The sequence below is a fragment of the Populus euphratica genome, unplaced genomic scaffold, assembly GCF_000495115.2.
Source record: "Populus euphratica unplaced genomic scaffold, PopEup_1.0 scaffold292.1, whole genome shotgun sequence".
In the NCBI taxonomy this organism is placed as follows: domain Eukaryota; kingdom Viridiplantae; phylum Streptophyta; class Magnoliopsida; order Malpighiales; family Salicaceae; genus Populus; species Populus euphratica.
The window spans coordinates 222,592-239,486 of NW_011500172.1; the positions used below are offsets into that span (position 1 = coordinate 222,592).

The 16,895-nt window shown below is 31.6% G+C and overlaps 1 protein-coding gene across 1 annotated transcript; it reads left to right on the top strand.

The window, feature by feature from the left end:
- The first annotated feature begins 11,361 nt into the window (after positions 1 to 11,361).
- LOC105111367 (uncharacterized) lies at positions 11,362 to 15,217 on the top strand. The gene is made up of 6 exons (XM_011006692.1): positions 11,362 to 11,793; positions 12,286 to 12,521; positions 12,602 to 12,860; positions 13,984 to 14,163; positions 14,240 to 14,395; positions 14,534 to 15,217. Exons 1-6 carry the CDS (start codon positions 11,761 to 11,763, stop codon positions 14,699 to 14,701), a joined length of 1,032 nt encoding a protein of 343 aa, XP_011004994.1. The 5' UTR covers positions 11,362 to 11,760; the 3' UTR covers positions 14,702 to 15,217.
- Positions 15,218 to 16,895: the final 1,678 nt, after the last annotated feature.

The following is a 16,895-nucleotide window of genomic DNA, read 5'->3' on the forward strand; positions in this document are numbered from 1 at the left end:
TTGACTTGGTGACAGTCCTTATCTTCTCTTGTCCGCCCAAAACGTCATTGATAACGTCAAAATTGGAGCCACTTGAAAACATGAAAGTTGTAAGCAATTGTCTCAGCTATCTTGTGTAAAACATTTAGCTCATTTAAACATCTAAAACTCCAGATATGGCTAAAATACTGAACAGTGCTCGAGCTGGAGGACATGTTCGGGCTTCTTTGTTGTTGCTACAATTTGGACTTGCAAATGGCATTTTTAGATCTTAGGCTCCATATGAAAGTTGTAGGCCTATGTCTTACCTTTCCATCCATATAAAGTAGACCTAAATCTGAGATCTATAACTCCAGATATGACCCAATTACCAAATAGCGTTCTGGTTTGGATTGCACCGACATCTCTTTTCTAATTTTGGTCATCTTTTTGCCCATGCAATTTAAGTTCTTCAAGTCATCAATCAATCCTAATTTAAGTTCTTAAAGTCATCAATCAATCCTTTCATTTATGTGATAGGCCTGCATTTAAAATAAACATTTACCACAAATTAAAGGTATCTTATATTATTAGATATATTATTATAAAACATGATTTAGTTAAGGAGTTATTGATACTTCAAGTGCAAAATGATGATATAAAACCATGATAAAAATGCACTTTTAAGTACTAATCACACCCCCCAACCAGCATGATATAAAACCATGATAAAAATGCACTTTTAAGTACTAATCACTCAATATTTAGATGGTTTCTTAGAAAAGCATGGAGTTTTCTAAGAAATCTTAGGATAGGCAGGTCACCCGATATTGAGACCATTCCTTAGAAAAGCGTGGAGTTTTCTAAGAATCTTAAGATGGGCAGGTCACCCGATATTAAGACCATTCCTTAGAAAAGCATAGAGTTTTCTAAAAACAATCTTAAGATGGATAGCCACCCAATATTGAGACCGTTTCTTAGAAAAGCATGGTGTTTTCTAAGAATCTTAAATAGGCAGGTCACCCGATATTGAGACCATTTCTTAAAAAAGCATGGTATTTTCTACGAATCTTAAGATGGGCGGGTCATCCGATATTGAGACCATTCCTTAGAAAAGCGTGGAGTTTTCGAAAGAATTTTAAGAGGGACCGGTCACCTGATATTGAAACTGTTTCTTAGAAAAACATGGATTTTTCTAAGAATATTAAGAGGGGTCAGTCACCCGATATTGAGACCATTTCTTAGTGAAGCATGGAGTTTTCCAAGAATTTTAGGATGAGCAGGCCCCCCCGATAGTTGGACCATTTCTAAAAAAAAAATGGAGTTTTTTCTAGATAGGTGGGTCACTTGATAAGGAAACCATTGTTTAGGAAAAGCATTGAATTTTAGGATGATCAGACAATTTATCTTTACAACACTTACTACGCGAAGCACTTAACAAGTTTTGCTTCGTAAGCATTGTAAAAAGGGGGCTCTGTTGTTACTCAATTTTGGACCCCACGTGCTAGAGATGGTGTATACCCATTTTGAACCGAGTGTAGGAGTGTATCTCGTGTTTGCTAGAAAATTGATAAGAGCAAAAAAAAAAAACAGGTTTTGCTGCTGTCGTAATTTTTTTCTTTTGTTCCAACTTAGGCTCTAATTCTGACTTGGTTTCGTACTATATCTGACCATCCTAGCTATATTTTTTCACTCATGACATTTTGAAAAATTGACTTATACCTGTATTAGGTCCTAGGGATCATTGTTCTTAGAGCAGATTCTCAGTCAGATTTGGATGCTTTAGCATTGTCAGATCCAGAACCTTTTTTACCAACTAGATTACTACTAGTTTCTATTCTATAAAAAGATTTTATCTCAATTCGACTCCTTCATCAAAGTTATATTCCTAGATGTGTAGATAATTTTGGGCTTTTGAATCACTTGATTTCGATGTCAGAAGCTCAAGATATGCCCGTTTGAATATCTAGTGTGAAAGCAGGAATTTCTGACGTAAGAAGGATTTTTGCTCAAGTTTTTAGGGACACAATTGGAAGATGCTTAAAGTTTAAAGACCAATTATAGGCCAATTTGAATCTTTTTTTAGACCAAGGACCAAATGGAAAGGTGCTAAAATAAGAAAGTTGATTGAAGATAAATTAGAAAGAAATTTTATCGAATAAAGAAATTGAAGAACATAGATTCGATCAGAAAAGGAAAATAAGGGAGCTAATCACATTTTGCTCTCATCAGAAAAGGAAAATAGGGGTAGTTGATCACGTTTTGCTCTCATTTTTATGATTATCATTTTGAGAACAACCCCTCCCCCGTCTGATTTCTTTCCTGCACCCTCCATCTAATTTCTTTCCTTAATTTCGTTACAAATTCCTGTTGTTTTTCCCTTATCATCATGTCTGATTTTTGGAGCTAAAGACCATATTTTTGTTGCCCCATTTCAAAAGGAGCAGCTGGCCCTATGGAAGGAAAGAAAAGAGCCACACCATCCTCTAAAACTAGAAAGAAATCATACGTAAGCACAAGATCAAAATCAGAATATTGCAGCTTTCTTTTTGTGTTTTTTTAACTGCAAATCAGTAGGGATTTGCATCCTAGAATTAATGCATTGAATCCTTCCTATATAGAGACATTTAAACTATATATAAGCCCTTCTAATGACCTAACGGGGGCAAGAAAAAAATAGAGCAGAAAAGCGGGAAAAGAGAGGAAAAGAGAGAGAAAAAACGAATAGAAAAAGAGCATAAAAGAAGAGAAAAACGTAAGAGAGGCAGAGAGTAAAAAACACAATAAATACAAGAAGTTCTTTTCTTGCATTCTAGTGTTATTGTGAGGAAAGAGGGAAAAAAAAAGACAAGATAGAGATGGAGTTTTGCTGCTGATCTTTGACAGCAATGCTTGCTTGGTTTTATTTCATCTTCTGCAGAAAAGAAAAATGGTGAGACCTGCAGGTAAGTCTTAACTTTCTCCTCCTTTGTTGCCTTTACTGTTTTGTCTTTGCTTTGCACATTTGTTTTCAATTTTAGGATGTACAATGAATTCTTCCCTTGTGTTATTTTCTGTCGTGGTTTTCAGTTTTGGATGGGTGACTGTTAAGAGTTAGCTAGCCTTTGGTTTTCTTGCTTCCCTTGTGTTGTTTCTGCCGTGGTTATCTCCTTTCTTTTGTTAGTTCAGAATTAAGGAACCGGGGAAAGGGGCTGTTGTTTTCTTCATCAACAGCTCCTTTTTCTATTCGTGTCATTCCATTATTAATTTTTTTTTATAGTCAGCGAGGTCTATTTTGTTTTCTAATCCGAGATATATATGTGCTATAAAAGCATGTCGTCCCAAGTTCTTCCTTTTTGTATGAAATTAGCATGGTAGTTTCTCCTAGATTGTAAAAAAACTTAGTCATGAGTCATGGTCACATGCAGTAGGTTTTTTATTTCAAAATTAGAGTTTCAAAACTTTGGTTCCCTCATGCATATGGGTTTAGTCATTTCTAGTGTACAGAATCTTAAGTTGATTTGGCTTTGAACAATTTTGGCTATGAATTGTTTCAAGTTTCTTGTAATTCTTGTAATATGAATGATGGATTGCTACTTTCCATTTTGGTGTTTATGTCTAATCGTGATGTTTGCGTTTTAACAAAAAAAAAAATATTTTCTTGTGTGTTGCATACGGTTAATACCCTAACATTTTTTGAACCTTTTTTTTTATACAAAAAAAAATATATATTGGAAGTTTCGAAAATGTGTTTTCGCATGAATTTCTTAAACACAACAAAAATTATTTTCTTGCATTTCTGGATTTTACAACATGTTTGTAAAACTCCAAAGGGTATTGGCCAATATTCCAAAAAATATAAAAATCTTATTTTTTGGGAGAATTCATCTATTATTCACTGTTAATATTTGGATAAAAAAATCCTTAAAGGATGAATATCCAAAATATTATTGGGAATAATTTTTTATTATTTACTGTTAATATTTGGATAAAGAAACCTGGAGTGGTAAATATCCAAAATAATTTTCTAGGAATAATAAATCCACACACATCCTTAAAAGAAGCCTTGATTATAATCAAGGATATTTCAATTTTTTTTACTCCACAGTTTACGAGCCGTGAGAGTATAAAACACGAAGATAAAAAAAAAAAGATTTTTAAAGCACTACGGATTTCTAAAATTTTGTCCCTCTTCCTTGCGATTTACGAGTTGCAAATTCTTGAAATATCAAGGGAAAAATGAGCTTGTAAAGCACATTGAATCTCTTTGGATTTCTATCTTAATAAATTTAGTTAGAATCAAAGCAAGAAAAACTGATGGAATTAGAAAACACCAACACCATAGCAATTATAAGACAAACCAAACACCAAGCAGCTTACCTTAGGTAGGGCGTGCTAGGGGTGCTAACACCTTCCCTTTACGCAACTAGTCCCTTGCCTTAGAATATCTAAAAGACCAGTTAGGTTTCCTAGTGACCATAATACTAGGTGGCGGCTCCCTTTTACACAAAAATAATAAAACTAAAAGACTCCAAAATCAATCATTGGTCGTCGCGACGCCACGCTCCACTCGCGAGGGTGCGACAAAAGTATCTAAGTTATTAATTCTTCAATTATTGACCAATTGACTCTTAAGTTTAATAATTCCATTCTTAAACTTCAAATTTTGTGTTGTCAACCCCATTTATTATTTGTTTAAAAATTAGGTTATGACAACTGCTTTGGAAAATTTGATTGCGTGAATAACCTTTGTAGATAATCTCAAACCTTCTTTGTTGTCTCATACTTTATCAAACGCGTACCTAAGGAATGCTCAACAGAATTATTGATCCAAGTAATAATCTTTGCATTGTTTGCTTCCTATATACCTATCAAAACAGCACCCCCCTCCTTAATATTCTTAGGTATCACATAAGTTCCATTAACATAGTTATACATCTTCTAACCCTTAAGAAAATTTCTCATGACATAACTTCAGTATGAATAATTCTTTCTATCTAACCTCACACTCATAGACTGAAGTGAATCATCTCTTTTGGTAGCTAAAATTAACAAATAGAAAGAACCAAAATGCAAAAGAAGCGAAAGACAAAATACAAGATTGCAGAAACTTAACAGATACTCAATAGATATCTTCTTAAAATTATATGATTACTTTAAAACACAACATAAATTGTAGAAGATGAAATAACAAAATAATTATAGAGATAGAATAGAAATACCAAAATACAGAAGCTGAAGGAAAGTCGAAATACCAAATTTTACAGAAGCAGAAGATAAAATATCACTCCAAAAAAAATTTGAATCCATAAAAGTTGTGTTTAGGATTAAGTCTAATAATTTAATTAACACAAAAATAAATATAAACATGAAAGAGAAGTAGGCTAGAATTCTCCTTAATTGATTTTTATCAAAGTTCTTGCTTTACTTTAAATACAAAGAGCTTATATATAGGTTAAGTTAAAAATAATATTCTATCTTTAATAAATAAAACAAGATAAATATATTATTTAATAGTGGCAACATTACACTGATGTCGAGTATGTTTGGTAATGTGGTAGTTATTGTAGTTGTGGTTTGAAAAAAGTTATTTTATAAAAAGTACTTTTAGCTAAGGTTGGTTTGGAAAAATATATATTTAGTTAAAACTATGGTTGAAATTAAGGTTAAACAAAAAGTCATTTAATGTGTTTAGTTAAGAAAGCTTTTTAAATTCAGGTTATAAAATAACTAAAAACTACATGTATTAATATTAATGGTTTTTAATTGAAATACTATAGATTTAACTACTGTTATTTATTATAAAATAAACAATACTTTATATAAAGTATTTTTTATTGTTCAATTAAACTATTTGTAATTCTATCATATATGAAATCCATCCAACAATAACTACAATTTTCATGACTTCCTGACCATAAAACAATATCAAGTACACTATCATCAAGAACAAAATTGGGATTGCGATCAAATTCTGCAAATCCTATGTCATCATGCAATCTCCCTCTAATATAATTATATAGTATCATTGAATAATGTTAAACACTTGTTTTTCAAATAAAACATAATATTTGAGAATTTTTTTTGGAATTTTCATATTTTACAACGTCTCACCCAGACATCGGGCATTTAGGTTTGGGTCAAACCCGATCCGGCCATGAATAGTGGATGACTTCTCCACTAATCACATGAACAATGAAGAATGTAGAAGACAAAAAAGAAAGAGAAAGGGAAAAGGAAGAGTAGTGGCTAGCGGTGGATAACATGGAGGTCGGGTGATGATCTACTCTCCACTTTTCACTTGTAATGTGACTAGTAAAAAGTGAATTAATTCACTCTCCACTATTCACGTAAATAGTGGAGAATGCAGAAGATGAAGAAGAAGGAGAAGGGAAAAAGAAAAGGCAGTAGCTAGCAATGGAAACGATAGAGGCCGGTGGTGAGGTGCTTTTCACTATTCACATGCAACGTGAATAGTAAAGAATGTAGAAGACGAAGGAGAAGGGGAAGGGGAAGGGGAAGCGCAATGGCTAAAGGTGGAAATGGTTGAGGCCAGTGATGAGCTGAGGGACCTGCTCTCCACGGTGCTCTGTTGTGCTCTATTTTTTGTTCTTTTTCTTTCGCTCCTCTGTTTATTGTGTTTGTAAACATAGTTTGCAACTTAGCACACACAAAAAAAAAAAAACAACTTCAAGTTGCTTTTGGTTGTTTTGTGGTTTAACTGCAGATGTTCATGGGTCCCATAAATAGTAATGTGTGTTTAGACTGTAACTAAAAACCTGACAACGATATTTTTCTGTAAACACAGCTGCAGCGCAAAACACATTCATCGACTTCTATTTTAAATTTATCATGGTTAGAACAATGATATTTCATTAATATTTGATTTGAAAATATAATATTTGATTAAATATTACACTTTTAAATCATGACATTATTTATAATTCAAGTTTTTCGACAAAACCAATCAATCATTTCATATTAGTTAGTTAAACCAGCTGACTGGTTGACATTAAAAAATAAAGGTAAGCTTCTACGTAAATAATAAATTTTAGATATTTTAATTGTAATTTGTTTTTTAAAACACAAGTTGGACAAAAATATATATTTTTATACATAAACCATAATTGGAAGAAAAAGTTCTTAAAAATCATAGTTGTTATGTGAATCGATCCACCGGTTCAAAAAATTAGATCAATAGAACCGGTTGAGCCAAGAGATTAGTAATGAAGCTATTATCCCTCACAACAAAAAATTTCCCTAACATCTTAAGTTTAATTTATTGTTATTTACTTTGTTATTTATGAGATTTATTATTTATTTTATTAATATGAAATTTAATTTAGTTGATGATTTTAGAGAGTTAAAAATCTTATAATTTTAATAAAATTTGAAAAGAGTTTTCTCTATATAGAAACTATACCCAAAACTTTTTCCTCCTTAAAAGAACTTTCTTAAAACCATAATAACCAAACTTAACAAATTCTTGGCTTTCATAATCATAAGTAGCCTTAAGAATGCAAAACAAAGACATATATACGTGCAAAATGAATCTAAAAATTATTAAATAATATAATATTCAAGTAATTGAAATCCTAAATTAGATACACATAACTCATATATGTATGTATATTTATGTTGTTTATTGGATGATCCGAGCTTATCAATAGCGTGATTAGATCTAGCTCCTACACTTGTTTGAATGGCCTTGTTTTCTATTACGACATCATTAAAAGTTAGCCTATATGAAATGTATCAAGTTAATAAGGCAAACGTTTAACCACCAAAAATGTTAAAGTGTGAAATTTGTTTTCTTCATTAGTATTTTGAAGATAAGATATGGCCTTTCAATCCTTTTGTAGTATGAATCCAACCTAATATTTATAAGTCATTAATATTAAATTAAAATATCAATATAAAAAATCAAATGTTTAACATATATTACTTATAAAAAAAAGTCAATTACTTATGAGATTTTGAATCTATTGGGCATAATATTCATATTGCATTTATCTAATAGAAGAACTAGCTCAGGGTCCAAAATAATGACTTGAAATGTAATACTCATATACCATGTCATATATTTCTCATATGTAATCACAAGATACATCTCTATAACTATCGCATCCTTCTATGTATCTATGATACATAAGTTCCATGTTAGATTAACCAATTGTAACAATCATTTTTACCATAACGAGTTATGGCATGTAATGTATTACTCATATCAATTTCATATGAAATGTGTTGTCTATATTTGAATTGTCACATTACTTGGCCTAGACAAAGTAGCTCCATCATCTTAAAAATATTAGTGAGGCCACTGATATCCATATGTCCATCCCGTTTGTACAAATAGTTAGACCAACCACCAATTTTCATATAAATAAGATGTCCATATGCATGCGGTGTTTTGATGTCAGGATTAAGGAGTCGTTATCTAGTTATTTGGTTTAGGACTATTAGGAGACTCAAGTGGACTAATCTTGTATGCAATTCTAGTATAAGAGACTAGTTATGGTTAGGAAAGATATTAACACCTTTAACATACCTTACATGAGGTAAACTAAATTATGTAATCTAGATATTAACTTAAATGTATTGATGAGTTCATAACCGATGGTCTGTATATGGCTTAGAATAAAATTTTATTTTTTTGAATAAATGTGGCATTTTAAATTTATCATGGGCTCATATGCTCAAATAAATTTATAGGAAGAATCCATGTAAGTATCCTGACAATGTTTACTTGTCCTAAAAGGTGAAAGAGTTTTTCACAACTTATATATTATGGTAAAAAATACTCCTAATTAAATTAATGAACGCCCAAAACTATTTTGAAAATTTTCAAGTCAATTTTTTATATTTAAATGCCAGTTTACTTGTAGGTTAATTATTTATACTAGAATATTAACCATTAACTCTCATGAATTAAAATTTTTAGCGGTTATTAAAATATTGGTCAAGTTCTCATAAATTCAATAAAATAGTTATTAAATCCAAAAATATAAGCAAAGATATTTTTTTGAATTTTTTTGTATATATAAAAAATAATAAATTATACCATATGTTCATATATATATATATATATATATAGCAAAATATGATTTTTATCTTTTGAGAGCCTTGGCCGAATGCACACAAAACAAAATATATTTTTGTATTTTTAAAATGATATTTTTTTTTATATAAATTTTGAATTTGTTTTAGTTTTTGATGAAAAACCAGTATTTTAATACTAGATCAGTATTTTACATTATAAGTCTATAACTCTAATATTAAGTAAAATTGTTGTTAAAATATGTGAGGTACTTATATATAATTTTAGATTGGTCCTTGTAATTTTTTTTAGAATTTTTTGAAATTTATTTGGGGTCTGTTTGGTAAAATATCCTTACTTATTCAAAACAAAACTGTCAAGATAAACCTAAAGGTGACTCAAAAACCCCTTAAGCCAAAACTTTCTCAACCAAAAAAGTTACCAACCAAACAAAATCTTATTACCTAACTTAAAACAAAACCAATCAGGTTGATTTGAAAATACTAGATTAACCCTGAACCGAACCAAAAACCATGGTTTGACCTGAAACTAAAGCAAAACAAATAATTAAACCAAAAACATATCAAACTATAAAAAAAACACAAAAATATAAATTTCTTTTGACAAAGATAGATCAAACACCACGAACACGATGAACATTTAAACCAAAACCCAACAAATACAAATCACAAACCAGACAAGTTTTTATGTAATCAAGGGCAAGTTTTTGTTCATAATCATGCATATATCAAGAATCAAACATCCATTTTATTCGATTAACACTTAAAAGTCATAATTTGATCAAAATATATTTGGGCAGTCAAAATAAACCTAGAATCTACATGAACACGTGTTATAGATATATTTTAACCCTAGATTATTTGCTAAAGATGACAAGATAACATGTCTATGCAAAAAAATAACCTAAAACAGCTCCAAAATAAGAGGTTAAGGCAAAGTTCATGTGAAGTTGGGATACACACAAGTTTTGGTTGCCTATTCACATATAATGACATCAAATTCAAACCATTTTGGATGAAAGAATCAATTAATATTTTAAAATTATCATAACACACAATCGATACAGGATAATATTGTTGTTTACCAACCTGACACCTTTAAATTATTTCAATATCAATATCATTATAAATAACTCTACCAAGTCCATGACAAATGTTTTTTTTCATTTTTGCATAACATGCTTAAATTACCATTTAACAACAAACTACTCTCACCATTATATGTGATATTATTGTTTACATTATGGACAATACTACCACCATATTGATATAATATAAATATGTTATAAGATATTCTATAAAAAAAATTTGAAATATGATCAATTTGATATAATTGTAACTAAATTGCATTACCCTAACACTAATCGGTAAAACTCATATCTAATACACTCAAATTTATAAAATTTAATGTTAAAGCAAATTCATCAAAAATTAACACATAATTCATGATACAAAATCTAATTTATATTTCTATGTTCTATTACATTAATTCAAACCCGAGTTCATAGCAAATTAATATAATTTAAAAAAAATACTAAATTCATCAAGTTATCACTAATTCAATGAAATGTATAATTCATCATGATTCTATAGTATTCATGCTCCTATTCATAAAATTAAGTGTAATTAATTATATTATTAAGTAATTCCAACAGTACATACAAAATTGTTAACTCAACAACTTAAAATCAATTAAATGCAATACATAACTCATTTATATAATTAATTCATAATTAATTTAACTTAATTTTATATTCAAATATATCAAATCAATCCTAATTGATGATATTCTTAACTAATTTAACATTAATTAAAAAACTTTAAATTTATCATAAATATAATTATTTTTTAAAGTATTTTTTACTCAGAAATATATTAAAATAATATTTTTTTATTTTAAAAAAATTATTTTTAATATTATTACATCAAAATAATTTGGAAACATAAAAAATATTAATTAAAAAAATTATGTTTCAAGTTCAAAAATAAACAGGACCTATTGCATGGAAGTTGACTCAGGAAAATAAATGAGAAAAAAAAACCCTTCACACCAAAGACATGCTGCAATTAAATAACCTCCTTTTATATCGATAGAATCAAAATGATTCTTATTATTTTCTGTTGTCTTTTAAACTTTGTTTGCATGGAACGTGGATCGACTAACATAAAAGAAAACGAAAAGATAAACAAACAAGATTTCTCCTTCCAAATCTTCAGTTCCTTTTGTTCTCAGGAATGATTAAAGTAAGATTCTTTACTGGATTATTTTCAAAGCAAAGGTCCACACTCCACCAGTCAAAAAGCCTAATCCCACACCCACCTGTCTTGTTTAAATTACTCCACAAGTCAAAAAGCCCAATCCCACACCCACCTGTCTTGTTTAAATTAATCAACCCAGCAGATTTCATTATCCACCCATTCCTTAGCAAAACTCGCTTCGTGACCATTTTGCCTTTGTCGTCTTGCCTTTGCCTTTTCAGTTAACAACAATCATCACACCTGCATCTCAGATTAGCGGAAAATCTTTGTTAAATCCGAATCCAAATCCGTAGAAATAATAAATAATAACTCTTTTTCAGATATAAAAAAATAACATTTAATGATCATGGTGTTCTTCACGAGAAAAAGCCCGTAATCCTTTCCTTTTCCTTTTCTTGCTCTAGCTGGACTTTATAAAAATTTAGGAAGGAAGAAAGCAGCTGCCAAATGCCCTTACTTCCTCTTCTTCCCTTTTGATATCTCAATAAACTAAAATAAAACCTCATGGCTGCCGATCTCTGCTTCTTCTTCTCCAAGGTTTTTTCTCTTCTCCTTTTTTTTTTTAAAAAAAATTGCTGTCTTATATTATATAAGTAATATAAAATGTGTTCTTGTGATGTTTTTAGGATCTGGGCTTTGTTTATTTAACGTTGTGATCTTCCTGTCTTTGTGGATTTTGCATATTTTTATTTGCCTTAGCATAGAAGCAAAGCAAGACCCAGCTTTTATTTAATTTCTTAATTAAATTGTAGAATGAGAAAAAAGGGTTACTTTCTGTCGATGGTAGCTATAGCTTTCCTAGCTTTACTAGATCAAAAAAAGAAAAGAAAACTCGCTCTCAAGCTTTTACTTTGACGTTTCCATTAATACCCATCTCTTGTTTTTTCTTTATTTATATCTTTACCCATGTTGACATCAGTTATAGAGCTAAATCAGAGTTGGTTATTACATTGTTGATGCATTAAACTGTGGTTTTTTTAGTGAATTTCTAATGTGTAGGTAATTTGCGAATTAATCTATGAATGGCAGGATTCTTTTATTATAAAGGCTCCTAAGAAGTCGCCATTAGCGTTAAGGATGGTTGTTTTGGTGTTTGCGATGGTTTGTGGTGTGTATATTTGTTCAATTTGTCTTAAGCAAATTGGCATTCGAAGAAATCCTGGATTTATAAATGTTGAAGTGATTGAAAGGCCATGTCCGGAACCTAAAATTGAACCTTGGGAAATCCCTTATGTGCACTACCCACGGCCGAAAACTTATAGCAGGTAAGACTTATATGCACTGACGCTGAATTTGGGTTTTGCGTGGGCTTTATTAGTGATGGGATTTTTTTGGTGCGTTGTAGGGAAGAATGCAAGTGCAATCCTGTGCGGTATTTTGCTATTCTGTCAATGCAGAGATCTGGGAGTGGATGGTTTGAGACATTGTTAAATAATCATACTAACATAAGCTCAAATGGAGAGATTTTCTCTGTTAAAGTTAGGAGGAGTAATGTTTCGACGATTACAGAGACTCTCGATAAAATTTATAATCTGGATTGGTCAAGCAGTGCTTCCAAGAATGAGTGTACTGCGGCAGTTGGCCTGAAGTGGATGCTTAATCAGGTGAAAGTGCTATCCTTGAAATGTTTGTTGGTTTCCTGCTATTTTTCATTACCGGTATGTGTTAGTTTCAGATGAGGGTGGAAAACATTCATTTCAGTACATGTGCGGGTAGAGCAGACACTTGTGTACATTAGTAACATCTAGGATCATCTTAGCAGAGAAGTACGAGAGCCCTCTCCCAAAATTTGGAGTTATAATATGGGATTGCAAGTGGTAGTGACTACCTCCTAATTTCTCATCCATGATTTTCTTCGTGCATTAAGACCTAGAAAATGCATTTTGATAGCGATCCAGCATCTCATTGGTTTCAAACTAAAGCTTTTTGATATAATGTTGTTAATGCATGCACCCTTTGCTTTAATTTTTGCATTTTACTTGCTTTGAGATTTCCTTAAAATATCACCTATTTTGGAAGGAAATTTTTTTGAACTTGATACATATGCTACAGTTTCCTTCAACTTCGACTTCCCTTCTTAGTTTTGAATGACAGAAAAGTTGAGGCAGCTTTAAGTTTCCCTTCTCGTCTCCCTCTTTCCCCCTTACTGAATGCAGGCTAAAGCTTCTGGAAGTATGCTACTATTATTTTACTGTATGAAGGCTGTTTTAAGTATCAGTTATTATAATTTTTTGAGGTGTAACGCCTCTTTTGAATGGCAGTATGGGACCATTTATTGAAACAGCTTGTATTGCCTGAAAAAACCTCTCAATGTGGGAAATGGAAGCTTCTATTGATCTGTGAACTGCTTCGATATTAAAACACAGGATCAACAATATAATTTGTAACACATTTTGGAGCAGTTCAGCCTGAACAACAGTTATCTGTTATCATGCTGTGTTCCAAATCCAAGTTTGTAACACATTTTGAAGCAGATAAGATTGAACAGCATTGATCTGTTACTATGCTGCTTTCTAGGCTCTATCAAGGTGATGAGCAAAATAATGGGTTTCTTTACAGAGGTTTCACAAATTTATTAGCATATGTAATGTTACCAAAAGCTTGCACCTTGTAACTTCAAATTTTGCTACACGGGCATTTGGTATGCTAATAATGGGTTATCTACTCTTAGTTTTATTTTATCTCATGTTGCGCTTCTCATGTTCTTCATCATAACAATTGATGTAGGGTGTGATGCAATACCATGAAGAAATAGTGGAGTACTTCAATACCAGAGGTGTTTCAGCTATTTTTCTCTTCAGGAGAAATCTGTTACGCAGGATGATTTCGATACTGGCAAATTCTTATGATCGAGATGTGAAGCCACTGAATGGAACCCATAAGTCCCATGTTCATTCACCTCATGAGGTTATTCTCTCTCTCTGCCCCTCCCTCTCTCAAAGTTTCTGTATGTGTGCTATCTTACAACAACCAATGGTCTCAGGCAGAGATACTAGCGAAATACAAGTCTTTGATCAACACAACTTTGCTGATACCCAGTCTGAAGCAAGTAGAAGACACAACTGCCAAAGCCTTAGAGTACTTTAAGAGTGCAAGGCACATTATTCTTTACTATGAAGATGTAGTCAAGAACCGCACGGTAAGCTGAACTATTTGAACCTTTTGTTTACAACACCTTTCTTACTGGTCAGTGCCCTTAATTGTGGGTTCGGTTCTACTATGTGAATAAAAACATTCAAAACAGAAAAAGTAACTAGTTTCTCTTTTTACTCTGCAGAAATTATTAGATGTTCAAGATTTTCTAAAGGTTCCACGAAGAGAACTTAAGAGTCGTCAAGTAAAGATACATAAAGGATCCCTATTGAACTATGTTGAGAACTGGGATGAAGTCCAAAAGTCTCTGAAAGGAACGCACTATGAAAACCTCCTAAGTGGAGACTACTGAAAGTAGAGCCACTGTAATGATGTGCATAGCACGCTTTACCATCTAACATCTCGTCCCTCTACTTCTTACAGGACCTGGGTCTGTTGGCTTTCCATCTGCTAAGATTTTGGCTGCAGCATGGGCATTACATTTCTCAATTTCTTATTCCAACATTTTTCTTACCAATTTAATATTCCATTTATTCTTTTTTATCTTTCCGCTTTGGGAGAACTCTTGTATTAAAGTCAAGCAACGTAAGTAGCAGTTTTACCCTACCTTTTCTTGTCTGTGCATCAATGTGTTTATACAGACTAGGAAGACAACATAACCACCAGAAGATCTTCATGTAGAATCTCTTGGCAAGAGTATACAGAAGGCTACTGATCTTCTGATTCGAGGAGAAGGTGGTATAATTTGTACCACCTATGAAGGCAGACGGGTATAAGTAGAATGAAGATATTAACAAGTATAATTTGTTGCTCAATATTTTTTGTTTATTCCTTATGCTGTATGATCAGTTCAGTCAAGTGGTTTTTATTTGATTTCATTCAGAGGGGCACTGAGCACCTCTTTGGAGACATTCAAGGTGATTTTAAATTCTGAACATTTAGATGTTTGAGCTGTGTTTGATTTCCGAGCAGATGAAGGAACAAGGTAGGTGTTCTATTTCCTGCCTGCTTTTTTTCTTACTACTTCCGTTTTCTTATAATGGCATGCTTCATGCTGCAGAAGCAGGATCCTAAGGTGAAATGGTTCCCGCAGGTAGCTTAAGGAAGCAGATGTGTTGCTGCCTGCTACTGGCCGGAGAGCCTGGATGAGCTATGACATTTTTCTTTCTTTTCTCTTCTCCTCTTTCTGTTTTTAGATAAAAAAATCCGGGCTTTGACTATGTTGTGAATGATTCTAGTTATCATCAGGTGAAAACTGCTATATAAAAAAGAAAGGACCGAGAGAAAACGGGACTGGACGGCACAAGCTAGGGTAAGCCTCTAAAACAGGAGGGTTTATATGGTGATTGAGATTTTGGTGGTAATTTTTGTTTCGAAATATACTAAAATAATTTTTTTTTGTTTTTAATATTATTATGTTTTGAAAATGATAAAAAAAATTAAATAAAGAAATAAAGAAATTAAAATTTTTATAAAAAGTAATTCAACCTTAATTCCTGACGCGCACTTTGACATGAATTTGATAGCACAACAGCTGCGTCTTGTCCTTGCTTGTCGTATGGTCTCTGCCAATTTCCGAATGTTACCTGCCTGGATGATGTAGTTTATGAGCATGCGCGCTTCAATTACGTCAAGCCATCACTTGTAGTCAACGTCACTGTTTATTTTTGCACTTATGTTTATGTTATAAAATTATTAAATTGATATTTTTTTAATAATTTTGATATTCTAATATTAAAAATTAAAAAATTATTTTAATATATTTTTAAATAAAAAATACTTTTAAAAAACATTCTGCACTCGATGATGTTAGGTACAAATGTTTTCATTTAAAAATTTAAACTATATTGAAATAATTTATTTTTATTTTTAAAAATTTATTTTTTTCTTTGTTATATTAAAATAATTTTAAAAAATAAAAAAATAATTTGAAAAATATAAATAAAATATAAAAACAAATATGCTATAAATAGACACCTCAAGGTTTAAATGAAATCTGCCTTGTACATTGGGCCATGCTTAGATTCTTTCAATAGCCTTCTGTTCAAAGAAAGAACAAAGAACTCTTCAAAGTTCGAGAACGTCACGCACTCGGGCCTGTTCAGGTTTGACCACAAAGAAAGATAGAGCCCACACGGCCCCGTTTTGATCGGACAGCCAAATCAGAAAGTCAAAGGTTTCCAGTCCAGGAAAGACAGCATAACAGAGACACGTCAACTGTTCTGTTTGTGGTTTACCCACCAACCATTCCAGACAATTATTAGCTAATCTTAATTTCTCAAAATTCAACACTGCTAATTAAACTTGTTAGTGAGATCCTCTTCTCTCTTATTTTCCACTCTAAACTAGATAAAATTTCATAAATAAATAAAAGACAGGTTCTAAACTGGGTTTATGTCTTTTTAATTCTTAGTTTCAGTGTCCATCTCGATTTATTTCTTCATTAATCTCCCGAACATCACAGTCCCTCCTATCATTTGACCATGTCAATATCAAATATGGAGTAGATTGCAGGATTAGGTCAAATAGACCCTCACGATATTTTG

Excerpts from the sequence above, each read along its gene's own strand:
- LOC105111367 (XM_011006692.1), top strand. The coding sequence starts at position 11,761 with ATGGCTGCCGATCTCTGCTTCTTCTTCTCCAAG. Across the intron at positions 12,522-12,601 it reads CGGCCGAAAACTTATAGCAG|GGAAGAATGCAAGTGCAATC; the intron begins GTAAGACTTATA and ends GGTGCGTTGTAG. Across the intron at positions 14,396-14,533 it reads ATGTAGTCAAGAACCGCACG|AAATTATTAGATGTTCAAGA; the intron begins GTAAGCTGAACT and ends TTTACTCTGCAG.